Below are 18,313 nucleotides of genomic sequence, written 5' to 3' on the forward strand. Positions count from 1 at the left end.
TTGGGGAAGCAGCTCCTGACCACAAGCGGCCCAACTTTTCTCAAGATTCAGGATGTGGGTTCAGTCCCCCTACTTGGGGAGCGGGGGGAGAGTGGCTAGCACCAGGACTCTGGGCACAGACTTGCTCCCCCCAATCAGCCCCAGGCCCAGAGCCCTGGGGCCAGGCGCACCCTGACCCCCCTATGTCTGGGAAACCCAGCTCTCAGCAGTGAGGCCGAGGTCCAGGAGATGCTGGTGCTCCTCTCACCCCAGCGCCCTGAGGCCGGCCAGCCCCTGCTGGAACCTCGGCGGGCGTTTGCTGGAAGCCTGACCATAGCATCTATGATCTGCTGAGCAGATCAGAGTCTCCCGCTGGCCGCCCAGAGCCCAACCGCCGCCACTTCCCCTCGGCCCCGGTGAGGCCCTTCCTGGCACCAGGGCCCTGCTCAGTCACTGACAAGATTCCCAGATCACAGGAGGCAGATCCCGGGGAACCAGGCAGTTACCATTTCCTCGTCCATCAACAAAGGCTCCAAGGATTTCGCAACAGTAATTCCCAAACACAAGAATAAAGGCTTAACACAGCCCCTGCACTTCGGAGGGCTGGCCTCCGGGGGTGTTATCTACGCTCCCATGACTCAGGAGGAAAGCTGGCACCTCCCCTGGAGAGGCTCTGTCGTAAAGGTCATAAATCCATGAACCCAAGGATCACCCAGGTTTCACGTGCACAGGTGCTGTGCTTGCGTCCCGAGAGTCCACCAGCCGCTGCTGCAGGTGATCCAACACAGAGACGCTCGTAGAAACAGAAAGGGGTTCATCTGCACTCATTCTTGGCTTTAAATGGAAAGACCACCATCGCAGGAGAAGGCTGAGACCGCTGCCCCTCTGGGAACCAGAGCTGCGTTCCGGTCCCCGGGAGCCCAGCGCTCTCCCCGTCCACCCTGCAACCAACCGTGGGCCCCTAGCAGCCAGCAGCAGGGGCTGGGGATCCCGCGCCCCGTGACTGACTCTCCAGCCCCAGCTTGGGAGAAAGGCCACTCGGGGGAGTCTATTCCCAGGGGAGTGGGAGGTCCTCGTTGGACCACACGACATGCCCGCCAAGCCAGATCAAGCGCATTAAGTTCTCTCCTAGGACCACCCCTCCCCCACCCCCTCGCTCTCAAAGGTGCCTGCCTCCCCCTCTCACAGCTGCAAGGAAAGAAATCCTATTACAAGTGTGACAAAAACAATGCAGGAATTCCAAGACACCTTGGAAACGGGCCTGCCCTGCCCCACCGCCATCCCGACACAGGCAGGTGGCAGGCGGCATACCAGCCTCCATGGGGCCCTGACCACCACCAGCCCCTACAAACACACCACGAGGGGACCCCGCTCCTGGCCAGGCACACCTCTGAGCAGTCCCTCCACCACCTCCTGCAGTCAATCCCAAACCAGATCACTACCCAGTGAAACGATCTGAAGGAAAACAAATAGAATCGAAGTTCTCAACGCAAAAGGATCATCATGCTGACTGGAGGGCATAGCAGTCTGGGACCAGGACAGTCCGAGCTCTCACCACGGCGCAGCTCCAAACAAACCACCTCTGTCTGCACGGCCTCTGAGGTCATTCTAAGGGCTGACTCTTTTTTCCGGCTTCTGTCTCCACTTGCAGAGACTCTGGCTCCCCGGGTGCCCCTTCCGCCTGGGTGGCAACCCCACCTCCTGCCTCTCCCTCCCCAGACTCTGAAGCACCTCTGAGTCTGCTTCAGACCCTCTGGGGAGGGTCGTCATCAGAATGACCCAGGCCGCCCAAAGCTGCTCCCTAACAGACCTGGGCGCGCGTCCTGTGTGACCCTGGCTCCTACCCCAGGAGCTGATCTGCCATCTCAGAAGAGGTTGGGACCAGGGCCGTATTCACATCCCTGTGAGAACAAAGCGTTCTCTGCCCATGTAGGAAAACGCAATGTCCCCGAGATGTTGGGGAGAGCACCTGCCAGGGAAGGGCAGGCCCCAGGTGCAGGCAGAGGGGTGCAGCAGGCCTCCCTCGAGGCCGGCCAGCGGCACACACTAGAGGACCCCGGTTCTTTCCCACCCTCAGGCCCCAGCAGGAGGCAGCCCCCAGGCACCCGACTGCGCCCCCACCGCCCCGCAGCCCCAACCGACCTGGTGAAGCTGCTGCTGCAGGGCCCGGCTCTCCGTGACGATAGCGATCTGGGCCTCCAGGTCCCGGTGAACCGACCTGTACCCAAAATTAGGAGAGCCAATCAACGTGAGACAGGGCAGGCTGCTCCCTGCCAGGTACAGCCAGAGGCCTGCAGGGAGAAGGAAACGTGCAGACAGGAAGTGAGCACAGCCGCCACCACAGCCTCTCCGCGCCGCGCTGACCTGGGGGAAAAGCAGGCCCGCGGAGTCCCGGGAGCAAGGCCGGGGGGTCCCGGGACAAGGGGACGGGCTCCCTTGGAGGACGGACTCCCCCAGGGCCCACTCTCGGCCCCGCCCGCTGACCTGGGGGAGAAGCTGCCCCGCGGGGTCCCGGGAACAAGGCCGCGGGGACGGGCTCCCCGGGGCCAGGTCGGCCCAGCCCAGGCTGCCATGGGAGGCGAAGGCCCAGTAGGGTCTGCAGGGCGCCCAGTGCTCTGGGCCCGCGGGGACAGCGGCCCTCTCCGGTGCACGGCATGGCCCGCAGGGTGAGAAGCGTGCTTCTCTGGTGAGGCCCGTGCTCAGGCTCTGTTCTCACCCCCACCCTACCCCCCGACGCTACTGGACACCCCCGTCACCCCTCCCAGACAGCGCGGGGCCTTTACTGCCCGCTCTCCACGCTGCCTCAGCCACGTCCTGGCCACCGTCCCATCTCCCCGTCCTTCCACAGGCCCAGAGGGCAGGAGGCCCAGCAGAGCTCAGGTCACAGCTGCTGCTCATCGAACAGGCCAGCTGAGCCCTGAGCTGGGGAGCAGCTACCTTTTCACCTGAGCCTGCAGATGGGGTCACACCTGACTGGGTTTAAGAACAGGTCAGCTGGCCAAGCAGCCCAGAGGCACCTGCCCTTCCTCCTAGTCCCCCAGCCCCTGCCAGAGCAGAGGGGATGAGCCCCGCGCACTTCCCCCAGAGGAGCTCCCGGGGGCCCTCAAGTCACAGCTCAGGATGTCTGGGCTCCTCTGGGGTTCAGTCCCAGATGTTGAGGGTAGAGCCTGGGTCTGACTGAGGGGTGAAGGTCCCTGACGAGGGAGCAGCAGTCCACACGCAGGCCGCTAAGGAGGCAGGGGGCACCGCAGGGAGAGACTCGGGGGCGAGCTGTTCCCACGTGCAGGTGAGCTGGCCCTGGGCCCCTCCCTCGCGCCCGATGCCGACTGCGGAGAACCCCACCAGAGGGCTGTAAGTCCGCCTGCTGGGGGCTCAGGGGCTCCAGGCCAGAAGGGCGACATCCACAGGAGGCCAGTACGGCACAGACTGGAGGCCTGTGCTAAGTCCCAGCCCAGAGAATGCGGTTCCGCCCCCCTTTTTCTCTTTTGCTAAAAAATGAGCCCGTTAACACCAGAGGAAAGCAGAGTGCGTGTGAGCAGCCACAGGGGGACAGCTCCTTCCTCCGCCCCCCCGGGAACACGCTGTCTTCTGATAACACCTCAGCCACAGCTCTGTAATGACAGCCGTGGCTTCTCTCAGAACCCTAAACATCACCTGAGACGGACAACACGCAGATCCCCTGCTCTGCACCCCATTCCATCCCTTCCCCCAGTCCCAGGCCCCATCAGAATGACTTCTGTTCCCCAAACCTAACGTCTCCAGGACACCTGCGGCCCCAGACTCCCGTCCTCCTTCGGGGCACCAGGCCTGCCCTCTAGCTTTTCCTCCACGCTGCACCAACAACGAAGCCGGGAACACCCAGGGGGGCCGCCTGAGTCCTGGGCTCCTGTGCAGGCTGCCCGGTGCAGGGCCGGCCTCCTCATACCCTCCCGCCACCGTGAGTCTCTCCTCTGCCAACAGGACCCTTCCGAAGGGCCCACAGGCACACACGAGCACTGTGAGTGAATCAACGTGTGATACACACCAAGCTCCTAAAATAGAAGACCATTTCCTAATTCTCACTCAGAACAAGAGCATTTCCAAGAACATCTTGGGTAAGAGATGACGACGCTCAGCTGCCTGTTCCTGTAATACGCCTGCCACCCCCCAACACACACACACACACACACATGCAGGGGCCACATCAAAGCCACTAGCTTGCCCGCTGGTCTCACTCAACCGATTACACCCCACCCCGCTGGGCCGCTGCATGTGGGCAGGCACACGGCTCACCTGACCGCACGTCCAGACCCCAGGGGTGGGCAGGCCGGCCCCAGCGCCCTGCTCCAGAGGCCCCGTCCTCTGCAGGCAAAGCTCTCCACCTGCCCGAGGCTCAGCCTGAACGCCCCAGCTCTCCTTATGGCTGGAGCGGGGCGGGACAGGTGAGATCTCCACCAGCAGTTACTATTTCCACTATTCTCTTTTTCTCTCATGTTTGGCTGCTCCACACAACTTACGAGACTGTGGTTCCCCAACCAGGGACTGAACTCACGCCACCTGCAGTGGGAGCCAGCGTCTTAACCGCTAGACTGCCAGGGAAGTCCCTGTTCCAACCCTTCTGATGCCAAGATCAGCCCCGTAAAGATGCCAGGTCTGCTGGGTGCTACCTGTCCAGCTGCTTGGAGAGGGGACAGTGAGCCAGGACAGGGAGGCCCCGCCAACATGGGTCATGCAGCAAGGCTGAGGAGGGCTGCTTGCCACCAGAGCCCTGTGCCCTCCGAAGCCCCTGCACCCAGGTCTGCGGGGAAGGTGGGAGGGGCCTGGTCTGGTGTGCGCTCAGCTGTAACATCTGTCTGAGCAGGGACGCCTTCCTCGCACGGCAGTCTACGGGGCGGCCACCAGAGGCGGACGGCCCAACTCGGCCTGGCCCACAGCTCGCCCGCAGGACCACTGCTTCTCAACGAGTTTTCATCATGGACCCCTGAAGGAGCTTTTCAGCCCCGCTTAAGATGCAGATTGTTTTTTCAGCACTCCCCTGGAGAGTCAGTCTCCAGGTGCTGTCCCTCTGGCTGGTCATGCATGACACACCTGTTTCTCATCCTTCCTCTCCCCACTGCCGCCTCTGCCTCCTCCAGGTGAGTGCTTGGATTAGAGACAGCGCACCTTTAACCTACTCAGCGCTCTGGGAAGGCCTTCTATCACCCCACCAGCTTCCCCTGCAGTCTCATCTGCACAATCTTTCTCCATCAAAAAGAAAACAGAGACCATGAGTGGTGAGCCGCCACTTGGTGTGTGGTGACGGAGCGGGGCTGGTGCAGCAGGGCAGTCAGGGGACGCCACCCGGAGCCCCGGCAGCCCAGGACAGGGGCGCCGCTATCAACAAGAGTCCTTCTAGACTGAAGCTCACCAAGTTGGGGGCTCCTAAGCTATGGGTCTGTGCCCTGAGGACAGCTGGGAAACGTGCACGCGGGGAGGAGAAATCGAGAGGCCCTCTTGAGCTCCTGACCGTCTGAAGCTCCAGCCAGACCTGCGCTGCCACTCAGGATGTTGGGGTGAGGACACAGAGGGTGAGCCTGCCAGGCAGGACTCGCTGTCAGGAAACCCAGCGCTCCCAGCCCAGCCATAAACTTGTTATCAAGGCCTCGGTCCTCATCCCAGGGCTGACCTTCGGGCCCAACCCCTCCATCCTTCGTTCCCGGAACCTCCGAACAGGGAGAGATTCTGTGACAGGAATGACGTGGGAGGCGAGAGAGTGCTGGGGAGGGGCAGTGGGGGTTGCTGAAGTTCAGCACCGCCGCCCAGGACAGCAGGTCTCACTGGGGAGGGAGCGTACCGCGGGTACCAGGTGACGCCGCCAGGCTGACGCCTTCCGCTGCCCCCCAGCCCTGCGCCTACACCTGCTGCCCCCACCCTGGCCGCCGCTTGAAGGAGGGGGACTGCGCGTGCTGGCGGTCCCTTCGCAGGCCCAGCATCCTCCTCCAGGGGAATCCAGGTGGCCCCAGGCTCCCGCAGCCCTTGCTCACCCTGGGCTCCGAGCCCCTTCCCACCTCGGTGCCCAGCCTCCATTCCAACACCCCCGCCATGGTCTTGGGGCTCCACGTTTCTGCTCCCTCCGCCCAGACCTCTCCTGCCCGGGGTCTCCGCTCAGTGTCACCTCCTCAGAAAGGCTCTCCCCAGCCCCCATCTAACAACAGACCCATGTGAGTCTGGAGTCCCCTCCTGCCCTCATCTTCCTCAGTCCTTCCCGTGATGTGACGCTGAATTTGGATGCTTACTACCTGCTTCCCCATGAACTGGACACCCTCTGAGGACAGAGGCGTCCTGCCCGCTGTGCCCTGAATGCCGCCTGGCACGAGCAGGCCCCGCGTAAACACCTGTGTGAACAAAGTAAGTAGAATGAGAATAATAAGGCCTCTTCCAACAGTTGATTAAGTGTAAAAAGGCAAAAGGCTTTGAGGTTCTAGAGCAGGAGCACACAAACATTTCAGGTTAGAGACCTTCTTTGAGGAGCTCCCCAGAAAACCCCAAAATCCAGCACCTGCCACCTCTCCCCCCACAATGTTCTGCAGTGAATTTCAGAAGGTTCTCAGATCCTGTAAAAACCAGAGGGGACACAAACGTCACCGAGCTACCCTCAGATGGACGAGCACCACCGACACACCCCAGGAGGCCGGAGGCTGGGGCCGGCTTGGTCTCAGGCGAGCGGCACCCCCCGGGCCACCCGATGTGAGTGCCACCCCACGTGTGCCCGGCACACAGGGCGGAGCTGCCCCATTCTTGCTGCAGGGTCACCCCGGGCGCCGTGCCAAGCGGCCTATCGGGAAGGCAGTAAAAATAGTGACAGTTCTCACAACCATTAACAGGCGCCTCTGTCAGCAGGAGCCAGAAATCTCTCAACCCAGGGGCCCTGCCCCGCCCTCGCCACACACGCTGCTGCTGTTCATACTGCCTCCAGATGAAATCACACCTCGACAGCAGGCAGAGCCCACACCCCCCAGCACGGACGTGGCCCTGGCTCCCAGCACAAAATCCCACAACGGCGCACACAGCACCTCTCAGGCCCTCTCGTCTCCACGGGGCAGAAAGCTAAGGTGTGAGAGCTACGCCTGAGAACACTCTTCACAGTCACTCGGACTCCCCTGAAGTTGCTGCCTCTCCAAGACCTAAAGAGATGATGAGCTCGTTGGCACAAAACAGGCACAGCACTTACAACCGCTGACAGCAACCTCCCTGGTGGTCCGGGACTAAGACTCCGCGCCACCAATGCAGGGCGCCTGGGTTCAATCCCTGATCAGGGAACTAGATCGTGCCTGCCGCAACTAAAGAGCCCACATAAAACACCGAGACCCAGGACAGCCAAATAAATAAACATTTCTAAAAAAGAAGAGCTGCCAGCTGATGGATGTTGAAGGGGGACCTCTACCCTGCCCGTACCCCCAAAACTCCTGGGGCCAAGAAAATGCTAGTGAGACTTCCAGCCTCAGTGTCGCCTTCACTGGCCCCCAGAGAGAGCAGAAACAGAGCTACAGAGGATAAGGACGCCTCCTCCCACCAAGGCGTCCTCCACCCCCACACACAGCGTCGTGGCCACGGCCTCGGGGACCCCAATCCTCCCCCACAGACCACCCAGTCATTTCACAGACCCTCAAGTGCACGCATGTCACGTTCCCTCCTGAGTGAGATCCGAGCCATCGCCCCAGTGGACACGGAAGCAGAACCAGGCCCTCCACTTCTGCCAAAGGTAAATGTGGGCTGAGAACCACGCTTCAGGAGAGACCCCCAGCCTGGGAACCTCCACACCACACCTTGTTTACCCAGGCTCTCCCTGACATACCAAACAGACGTCCTGTGCAAGACTCCAAATAAAAACTAACCACATAAACCCACAATGCCACAGAGGTCTCTAGCACATGGCTTTAAAAAGTGGAAGGTCCCTCCAGTTCTGTGAAGCAACTCAATTTGTTAAAAGGTGCCATATAGTTAAGCCCGCTAAGAAACCAGCAACCAGCCAGTGCAGCGGCCTCTGCTCAGGCCTCTGGGCAGCACTGCTCCGGCCGGGCGCTCAGCCCTGCCCAACGTTCCCCCAACACTTGTGAGCAGAAAACCCCAAGGAACACACCCTGCCCGTGTGCTCTGCCGCCACCAGGCTGCACTGCTGTCCGTGGGCACCTGCAGACTGGCACGGCCGCTTGCCACAAGAAGGCTGTTTCTCCCCATCTAGCCTGTCCACCTCCAGAGGCCCCGACAGGGCAGGGCTTTCCTTCATCACTAGCAGAGGCTGCCTGCAGGTTCAACAGTCAGGCCCAGAGCCCCGGGCTGCCTGACTCCCAGGGGCGTGCGATGCTGACAGACAACAGCTGGAAGGCAAGGAGCTAGAAGCAGGAACGGGACTTCCCAGCTCCTTCTCTTTACCCAAGGGCTTCTGGGAGCAGGAGAACCCAAGATGAGCCCAGGCCTGTCCCACAGCAGCCTGGGGAAGGGAATCATAGCATCAGCTACTCAGCCCTCAGCAAGGATTTTCTAGGGCCCAAACCCAGACACACCGCTCGCACCCAGCACGGGCCCTGCAGAGGGCAGGCAGCCGCAGCCAGCCCACCACTCCCCAGTCCAAAGCCACACAGCATCTACCCTGCCTGCTCGTTGTCCTAGCTTGCCTTACGGAAATGACCGTCCAAAGATGAGCCAAAAGCGGGGTGGACTTAAGACTCCCGCTACTGACCACAGTGCCTAGGCCGGGAAGGACCTGGTCTCTCCCCGCAGCACTGAGTGACCTGAGCTCGGCTCCTGCCCTGAGGACAAGGTGCCTTCTGCGCAGAGTCCCACGCTGCCTACCCCGGCCACACTCCCTCCCTTCCTCCCCAACCCCCCACAATTGCACACACCCTGGGATTCCTGGCCTTCCCCACAAAGCCAGCTCCCAGATTGCAGGGCCCCACCCGCAGCAGGGCGGGCAGGAGGGAGCGGCAGAAGCAGGCCAGTCCGGGAAAAGGCGAGACACACTGGAAAAGCAGGTTGGGTGTTTCTGTTTCAACGGTAACTCAGAAGTCACCGCATGTTTCTCAGCACAGCTTCACGGAAGTAATCCACAGCGCGCTCAGAACTGCCGGGCCAGGCTGCGCTGGGGGCCCCACCGGGACCAGGGACACCCCCACTACCACCCAGCCACAGGGCAGGCGGGCACCAGTGAGCTCAAGGCACTTCCGTGCAGCTCACCAGGCACATGCGCCCCCTCAAGCTCAGAGCTCCTCCCACCCCAGCTCTCTATATCCAGGACCCCACCCCAGGCACTGCTGCTACTCTCAGAAGTAACAGAGCCAATCCCAACATACCTGCCACACCCCCATAGGCCAGCCTGCCTGCTTGGAGACACCTGCTCATGACACATCCAGGATCGGCCACACGGAACAGCAGCAGAGCGCGCTTCCCCTGGCAGACAATGCCCCCTGCCCATGCAGGCACGTGGGCCTCGCAGGAGGAAGTGGGAACCACCCAACGGACCAGAAGCTCTGAGTGGGAGCAGTGGTTCTCAAGGCTTCAGAATCTCCTGGGGGGCTTTTCAAAGTTACCATGTTGGGGTCAACCCGCAGAGGGCTGGACCCAGGAGGCTGGGGGTGGCCTGGGCATCAATGCACCCCCAATGGAAACTAATGGTTTAAGGAAACAAAAGCCCAAGCTGAGGTTCAAAGTCTAAACAACACAGATGAACGGCCATGACATACGACCACCCACTCCCATGGTGATCAGCCACCCTGGAAGCCCCCAGGACCAGTGTAGAAGCAAAACAGGTCTCTGAGCCACCAGCGAGAAGTCAGGAAAGCCAGGCGTTTCTTTTAGACGCAGGACTAACCAAGTGGGCTATGGGTGTCCCCGAGCTCAGAAAGGCGCGGTCACACCCAGAGCGGGGTGCACTCACATGGTGCAGCCGCCAGCAGTCCCTCTGCTGAGCGCAGGGCTCTGAGCCCCGTGATTCACAACCCCAATGCCCTGGGGTTGTGTCACATGGGGGCTGCTCCACAGACGCACACAACTGCCCGAGAAGGATCATTACAACGCACAGCTCACACTCCAACCCACCCTGGGGCAGTCCTGCACACGTGAGCAGTGCAAGCAGAGGGCCTCAGTTTCCTCCACTGCAAAAAAAAAAAGAGCAAAGGTTTGACTCATAGAGGAAATGACCAGCAACAGTGAGGAAAAGACTGAAAAACGAGGCTGCCTGATGCCCAGTGACCCCTGGTGAGTCTTCTCTGTCCCCGAGAAGGGGAGGGCCAATGCGGGAGAGCTCGGATGCTCGAGGGAAGCGCGCGTGCCTTGCCCTCTACGTGAGGGGAGGGAGTGTGGGTACGCTTTCTAAAACAGCCACCCCAATGATCTGAGCGTCCACGTTCTGGGTAGACACAACGGAGAGATTTTGCAGAGCTGAAACGGACAGACGTGAGGATGACGACGCGCCCGCAGGGCCGTCATGAAGACAGGCGGGGCGGGGCTCTACCAGACGCCCGGCCCCGCGGGCCCCGCGGGCAGGCTGGAGTGTGGGGTGCGCCCCGCCCCCCAGCTGCCCCGCACGGGCCACCTCCAGCCGGCCGGCCGCCGCATACCTTTGGCGTGGAACGTCCAGTCCCTGCGCCAGTATTCCTGCAGCTGCACCCGCTCCTGCTGCCCCAGGCTGCACACCTCACTGTAGAACTGCCGCTCGATGTGCACGTAGGCGGCCGGGATGGCGCCCGCCACCCCCTTGGCCCCGAAGAAGCCGTTCACCTCCGGCGAGGCCAGCAGGATCTGGTACTCGGCCCGCGTGCCCAAGACCAGGTCCATGTAGGCCTGGGTCAGGTTGAAGTAGCCAGTGGTGAGATAGACCTTAGCCCCTCGCTCGGCCTCTGTCAGCAGGGTCTCGGTGACAATCTCATCGATCTGAATCTCAAAGGGCTTCATCTGGATCAGGGGGTAGATCCAGGTGTCGGGGGCCGGCCTCCGGTCTCCAGCAGCTGCGGCGTCCTCCTGGGTCAGGAGGGGGTCGCTGTGGAAGGTCTGGGCGTGCAGCATCTGCTGGCGCATCCTGGCGGAGTTGATCACGTCCATGACCCTCTTATTGGCTGCCCTGCAATACGCAGCCCGGTCACCTAGAGGGAGACACGGCAGAGGGGATCAGGGGCAGCAAACGGAGGCTCCGGACCCCCACCCAGCACGGTGGGCACGGCGCCGGCACGTGACAGGCGTGAGCAGGCACTGCAGCTCGTCCTTCACCAGTCACACAAGGCACTGCCCACATGAGGCTCCTCCTGGGACAGAAAGGCCCAAGAAAGCGTCCTGCCACAAGAAGCCTGCACGCGGGGGGCCATGGAAAGGCCTTTACCAATGCCACCTAACGGGAGTTCAAAAACAGGCAAGACTAGCTGAGGGTGACGGGAGTCAGGACAGTGGGCACCCTGGGGAGGGGATCAGGCCTGGCTGGGGGCCCCAGGGGGCTTCTGGGCGCCAACCCACTAGGAACACACACATAAGCTGCACACCCATGTTTGGGGTGCATGGTACATGTCAGAAAGAGCATGTGTCCCACAGAGACACGTGTAAGTATGATCAGACAGCAGGAGAGAGCCAGGCAGGGTCAGAGGCGGACAGACGGGCTCTGGGTCTTGTTTGCACACGGCCACTAGAGACGAGCGGCTGCACAGACACAATGAAAGGAAAAGAAGCGAGTCTCAATGCTATCTCTAGATGATAAGAGAGTTAACGAGCTAAGCATCCAACTCAAGAAGTCATGGAGGAAAAAACAACAGGAAAAGACAAAAATACAGTACAAGGAAGGAAATTATAAAAGCAGAAATTAACAGAATGAAAACAACAACATAAGACATAAAAGTACGGAACTTCAACACTCAAAAGTTAATTCTCTGAAGAGACACAAAGGCAAGCCTTGGGCAGGGCTGATCAAGAACAACAGCGCGGTGGGCAGCATGGCCACGCAGGTAACCGCTCACGAGCTCCGAGCTGGGGACAGGCCCACAGGCCCAAGCGCCATCAGGCCTGGGTGGCCACATGGAGAAGGAAAGCTCCCTGCGGGGATACCCCCTTACTGATGGCGGCCAGCACGAGGGCCATTCACTCTCGCATCGTAGCGGGTTGGGGTTGGGGGGGGGCTCTCAGGCTGCCCTGGTCCCCAGCAAGGCTTTGCCCAGCCCCCTATGCCCCTCGAGCGTGCTAACTCTCACTCTTCTCTGAACGGGGGCCCTTTTCTCTGCCTATGCGTGCCAGGCCTGTTAAGTTAGAACAGGGGTCAGCCAACATTTCCTGTACAGGCCAGACAGTGAATCTGTTAGGCTTTATGAGCCAAAGGGTAAAACTGAAGACAACATGTAGGTACTCGTATGGTCAGAGAGAAAACAGACTTCCATAAATTTTTACTGGTGAAATTTAAAACATAATACTAACTATTATACTACTCTACATGGGCTTCCCAGGTGGCTCTGTAGTAAAGAAGCTGCCTACCAATGCAGGAGACACAAGAGAAGTGGGTTCGATCTCAGTCGGGAAAATCCCCTGGAGTAGGAAATGTCAAACTGCTCCAGTATTCTTGCCTGGAGAATTCCACGGACAGAGGAGCCTGGCGGGCTACAGTCCATGGGGTCGCAAAGAGTCGGACACGACTGCGCATGCACATAAACACATGCGCACTACTTTAAAACACTGACATACACACACACCTCTAACACACTGCCATCCCCTCTCAGGGGCTTCCTCTCTAGCTCTTCCCCTCACAAGGGCTGGGTTTAACCCATTCCCCACGCTGCTGACAGGGCTGCAAATTCAGCAGCAGACCTCCTTAAAGGCCACCAGGAAGCCACAGCCACAGGAATTGCAAGAATGCAAATACCCCGGGAACACCAGCCACCGGGGTTTGCCTGTTTCCAGCGAGCAGAGCCGAGGGCTCTCCCATTTCACGTTCCAGGCAGGAGGCCGCAGACCTCACTGGAGCCGAGAGCCACAGAGCTTCTGAGCTCTGGAGTTGGGAGCAGTGGCCCTGAGGGGGTGGCCATTTAGCAGGCTGCTTCCTGTAAGTGCAGGGCAGGTTCCTGGCTCATCCCATGGGTACCCAGACCCAATGCCCACAGTCCCACCTTCTCTGGCGACTCCCTCACCCGCAGAGCATGACGGATGGCCAGTGAGTCACATCATCTGTCTGGCTCCAAAGACAGAAGCAAAACAAAGCTCTGCCACCCAAGTCTCCTAAACCCGTGGCAAGGCCACCAGAAGCGTGCCCTCCTCACCCCCGGCCCGGGAGGCTGCAGGGCCAGGCCCTACCTTTGCAAGGATGCAGCATCCCCTCTACAGGCCCTCCTTGCCCTCACCGCCCCCAGCTGGGAGGCTGCAAGCCCGGGCCCTACCTTTATAAGGATGAACCATCCCCTCTAGAGGGCGCCCTCACCGCCCCGGCTGGGAGGCTGCAGGGCCAGGCCCTACCTTTGTAAGGACGCACCGTCCCCTCTAGAGGGCGCCCTCCTCGCCCTCACCGCCCTCCTCGCCCTCACCGCCCCCAGCTGGGAGGCTGCAGAGCCCGGCCCTACCTTGTAAGGACACACCGCCCCCTCTAGAGGGCGCCCTCCTCGCCCTCACCGCCCCAGCTGGGAGACTGCAGGGCCAGGCCCTACCTTTGTAAGGACGCACCGTCCCCTCTAGAGGGCGCCCCAGCTGGGAGGCTGCAGGGCCAGGCCCTACCTTTGTAAGGACGCACCGTCCCCTCTAGAGGGCGCCCTCCTCGCCCTCACCACCTCCTTGCCCTCATCGCCCCCAGCTGGGAGGCTGCAGAGCCCGGCCCTACCTTGTAAGGACCCACCGTCCCCTCTAGAGGGCGCCCTCACCGCCCCACCTGGGAGGCTGCAGAGCCCGGCCCTACCTTGTAAGGACGCACCGTCCCCTCTAGAGGGCGCCCTCCTCGCCCTCACCGCCCCGGCTGGGAGGCTGCAGGGCCTGCCCTACCTTTGTAAGGGTGCACCATCCCCTCGACCATCTGCACAGTGTCGTCCCCCTGCAGCTGCAGGGACACGTCCCCTACTGCGTCCACCAGCTCCGTGAAGAAGTCGGCGATCTCGGGACAGTCCTGCAAGAACACGTAGCGGTCCTGCCGGTTGGTGAAGTAGGAGTCACTCAGGTTTGCACTACAAGGAGGAAAGCGGCAGGTGAGGACCAGGCGAGAGGGCGTGACAGCAGGTCCTGGGGAGCCCGTCTCAGGGTCAGTGGCAGGAGCAGGGGAGTGACCAACCCAGATCAGGATACAGCAGCAGCCAATCAACAAACAGCTAGTGAGCCCGGCCCCCTCACGAGAGGCGGGCCAGAGTGACACGGAGGAGACACCGCGGAGTGACTGCAAGCCCTGCCCATCACTGAACTGACCATCAAGAGGAGACATGGACATTTACAGAGCCAAGGACCACTCAAGGCTCATCTCCAGGGTTCCCCAAAGGGCATGGCTTCCCACCCGGCCCTGCCCAAGTTACTCATCCACTGGGGTTTCTCCTGTTATCAACACAGAGTGCGGGAAAGACCTTGTCAGGTGACAGTGAGCACCAGGTGAGACGGCACGCGAAGGGCTCGCACAGGAACGAGCACGCAGTGAGGCCTCAGGGAGCCACGGCCAGTGTGCAGCTGTGCTTCGTGGCTTCCATGGCAGTCAGGGCCCCAGGAAGACGCCGAGAGCCAGGCAAGCAGACTGAACACGCGCTGGCAGGGCCTCAGGGGATGGACTCTCCCCTGCGCTCCGCTGGCTCCCGCCTGGGGGAGGAAGCCCTCACCCGCTGAGGATGACGTTGTTGTCGAAGAGGTACACCTTGATGTGCTGCAGGCCAATGGTCTCGTTGAAGCGCTCGGGGATGAGGAGCCGCAGGAGCCCGCGGAGGTTGGGCGTGTGGAACAGCGAGACGCGGACCTGTTCCGGAAACCTCTGCAGGAGCGGGAGCAGCATGGTGCGCGAGTTCTTCCTTCCTGAAGACGTGGGTGAGCAGGAGAGAAGGGACGGGAGAGTTGCGCCAGGAGAAACACGCAGCCTGCAGGGCAGGACTGCCCCCCGAGGGCCCGAGGGCAGGCCGCCAGGCATGGGCCATTTCCAGCCAGAGGGGCCCCAGGACAGCTTCCACCTGGACACCCACAACCTCCCGGGGCAGGACCGAGCGGTCTGGGTAGCAGACATCTGCTCTTCCAGCCACCCAGCACCTGTCCACCCACCCCCAACTCTCACACTCTGCTCGGGGCGAAGATGGCTCTGTCCACCCTGGCCTCACCCCAGCCGTAAAGGGGAGGCACCCAGGCCAGACCGGGCCAGTCAGCAGGCTCGGAAGCCCCGACAGAGCCCGAGGCAGGCAATGCAGGAGCCTCAGTCCGACCCGGAGGGAAGCAGGTGCTCTTCCGATGGACAAGACGCGGACTCGGGGGCTGCCAGAGGGCGCCCAGAGGAGCCGGGGAGGTGAAGCCAGCCCAAGGTCCAAGCCCCAAATCAAGGCCCACGCAAACCAGGGGGCGCCCAGAGGAGCCAGGGAGGTGAAACCAGCCCAAGGTCCAAGCCCCAAATCAAGGCCCACACAAACCAGAGGGCGCCCAGAGGAGCCAGGGAGGTGAAGCCAGCTCAAGGTCCAAGCCCCAAATCAAGGCCCACGCAAACCAGGGGGCGCCCAGAGGAGCCAGGGAGGTGAAGCCAGCCCAAGGTCCAGGCCCCAAATCAAGGCCCACGCAAACCAGGTCAGATGCGTGGGAGTCAAAACAAATCTCTTTTCATGTATTTTTTTAAAATAAAAGTGTCCATATTTCTCAGGGGGAAAAACATTCCCTTTTTCTCAAAGTCATTTTCACTTAGACTTCAGGTCACTAAGCCACAAAAGGAATCCTGACAGGCCGTCCTGGCCCGTCCTAGACTGACTTCAAATAACCTTGCTCCTGGCTGAGCCTGGAGTGAAGCTTCACTCCTAAAACAGAGGCTCTGGACAAGGAAGAACCTGGGGGCCAGGGAGCGCATCAGACCTACCTCTCGAGCCCCTCGTGAAGTCCAAGAGGATGGACACCCTGAGGCCGGAAGGAAACTTCGCCTGGAGTGATTTTTCTAGAGTGCTTTCTAGGCAATCCACCTGCCAAGAAAAGAGCCGCAAGAACAGAAGTGAGAGCTGAAAAAACAGGTACGTGTTAAAGAAATGAACCAACCTGTCAGCTAACGCCCCCACAGTCCTCTGCAAACACTCATGCACACACCTGCACACACACTCATGCACACACCATCCACACTTGCCCAGAAGCCAATGCTGTGAAACCTCTTCCCAAGGCCGCCGCCCCGGGCACAGTTAATTGGAAGACACGGTGTCTACAGCCCGGGCCAGGCAAGAAGAGGGCTCTGCGGGTCAGGGGCACGGTGCCCAAGGGTGTGGATGTCACTGCTCTTGAGAACACCTGCTAAGACACGAGCTCCCACACACGTTGCAACAGGTGATCCTCACAGGCACACAACAAACAGCGCCCCACACGTGGAGAACACTCAGTAAATATTTGCTGAACGAATGAATCCAAGACACAACCTGCCCACTGGCCACTCTCCATGGGCTGGACGTGGCATTCTTCTCCCGGGAGGACAAACAGGCTTCTCAAGCTGGCAGCTGACAGTACGTCCTGAAAGCGGGGCGGCCCCTTCCTCAGACAGGAGGGAGGGGATGGGGCTCTCCTGCCCCCGACCCTTCCCTTCGCCCTGTAACCACAACCCCGTCCTAGGGGTTTCTGAACAAGGACAAACCAAGAAACAACACTTGCTATGGGCAAGGGGCCCATCTTCTCCCTCAGAGTCGAAACCACCTGAGAACTCAGACAACACAATGACCTCGTTCACACTCACTCTGGCTCATCCTGCAGGAACACCCCTAGCCCTGCACGACAGGTAACGTGTGCCCCTTCCCAACCCTGCCTGTCTCACTGGAGGGGACAAGCGAGGCACGACAGCAAGTCTAGGCAGGGACCCGGCACCCACCGCCAACCCTGGACGAAAGCAGCGGCGAGCCCGACCTGCATGCTGGCTCCTCTGTCTAACACAGGCTCAGAAAGCCTCTCTGTGAAGGACCAGAGAGTAAATATTTGGAGCTTTGCAGGCCAGATGGTCTCTGTCACAGTTACTCAGTTCTGCCACCACAGCAAGAACCCAGCCACAGACAAAACAAGAACGAGAGTGGCGATGGAGAGCGGTCCGCGTGCGAGCGCGCTCGCGTCTGGCTCTGTGGGTGAGAGTGGCTAGGCTCCAATAAAGCTTTATGTATGGACACAGAAATTTGAATTTCACGTGCTTTTATGCGGCACAATTACTACTCCTCTTTTGACTTTTTGCCCTACACTGAAAATGTGAAAACCAGCTTTAGCCCACAGGCCACAAACAGGTGGTGGCCAGATCTGGCCTGCGGGTCGCAGTTCCCAGAGCCCTGGCCTGGCAGAGCGACAGCCTGGGGCCCCCGTACAGGCCGAGGAGGACACGGGCCAGCGAGGCCAGAAGGCCCAGGATCACATCTCCCGACAACCCCAGCATCTGGGGCCACAAGAAAAATAGCTGGCCTGCAACGCTATTTTTGCAGGCCAAAAATAGCCAAAATGAGGCCAAGGAGGGTGGCTCTACCCCAACTCCACGGTGCCACATGGCCTGAGGTTTCAGGGTGACCCACTGCTGCCTCTAGGACTCCCCCAAACCTTACCAGTTCCTGTTCCAGAGGACCTATCCCCAGGTAGAGGGATGCCATCACGACCCGCCTCTTGGCTACTTTTATCTGCCCCTGAAGAGAAGAAACAATTCAAAATTCAGTCATTTGTTATGATTTTTTAAAAAGAAACATTTACTTTTATTTATTTGGCTGTGCCAGATCTCCAGCAGCGGCATGTGGGATCTTTTAACTGTTCCATGCAGGATCTAGGTCCCTGACCAGGGATCGAACCTGGGCCCCCTACATAGGTGTGCAGAGGTCTCAGGACCACCAGGGAAGTCCCTCACAGTCATCGTTTTCATATTCACTAAGGTATAGTCCTTTGATGCTGGAAAGAAAGAACACTCCAAACTGAACCACCCTGTATCTTCACCAATTAATATTTAAAGCAAGACCCAAATGTGTGTGGTAATCTCACAAATAAGGACCCACAACTCTAATTTAAAGTGCGCAGCCTGATAGTAAAGCATGAGCTACAAGATGTAAAGATAGACGTAAAGATAGTAAAGCCATGCTACAGGACGCAGCGCAGCCTCGAGAAGGAGGGAGGCCCGTGCACACGGCCTGAGGGAAGGTCCACAGCGCACCGCAGAGGCAGAAGCACATCGCTGAGCAGAGCACACAGTGGCTGCCTGTCAGCGCCCCACGCA

The 18,313-nt window shown here is 60.2% G+C and overlaps 1 protein-coding gene across 28 annotated transcripts in view; it reads right to left on the reverse strand.

Moving 5' to 3' along the window:
* The window catches only part of PGS1 (phosphatidylglycerophosphate synthase 1), a 65,536-nt gene that overhangs the window by 35,928 nt on the left and 11,295 nt on the right, over positions 1-18,313 (reverse strand). For 11 of the 28 annotated variants that reach the window (XR_011562144.1, XR_011562143.1, XR_011562142.1 and 8 more), the window contains exons 3-8: positions 17,658-17,735; positions 15,965-16,064; positions 14,742-14,931; positions 13,930-14,108; positions 10,554-11,075; positions 2,122-2,270 (exon numbers count right to left, since the gene is read on the reverse strand). Coding sequence is in view for 8 of the 28 variants with exons in the window: in XM_019981379.2 (XP_019836938.2) it covers positions 2,122-2,270; positions 10,554-11,075; positions 13,930-14,108; positions 14,742-14,931; positions 15,965-16,064; positions 17,658-17,735 (1,218 nt within the window). In the remaining 20 variants the exon portion in view is untranslated. Of the gene's footprint in view, positions 1-2,121; positions 2,271-10,032; positions 10,089-10,553; positions 11,076-13,929; positions 14,109-14,741; positions 14,932-15,964; positions 16,065-17,657; positions 17,736-18,313 lie in introns of all 28 variants that reach the window. The other 17 variants (XR_011562150.1, XR_011562149.1, XR_002182992.2 and 14 more) reach the window with 3 other exon arrangements.

Source organism: Bos indicus, chromosome 19 (assembly GCF_029378745.1).
Source record: "Bos indicus isolate NIAB-ARS_2022 breed Sahiwal x Tharparkar chromosome 19, NIAB-ARS_B.indTharparkar_mat_pri_1.0, whole genome shotgun sequence".
Classification (NCBI taxonomy): domain Eukaryota; kingdom Metazoa; phylum Chordata; class Mammalia; order Artiodactyla; family Bovidae; genus Bos; species Bos indicus.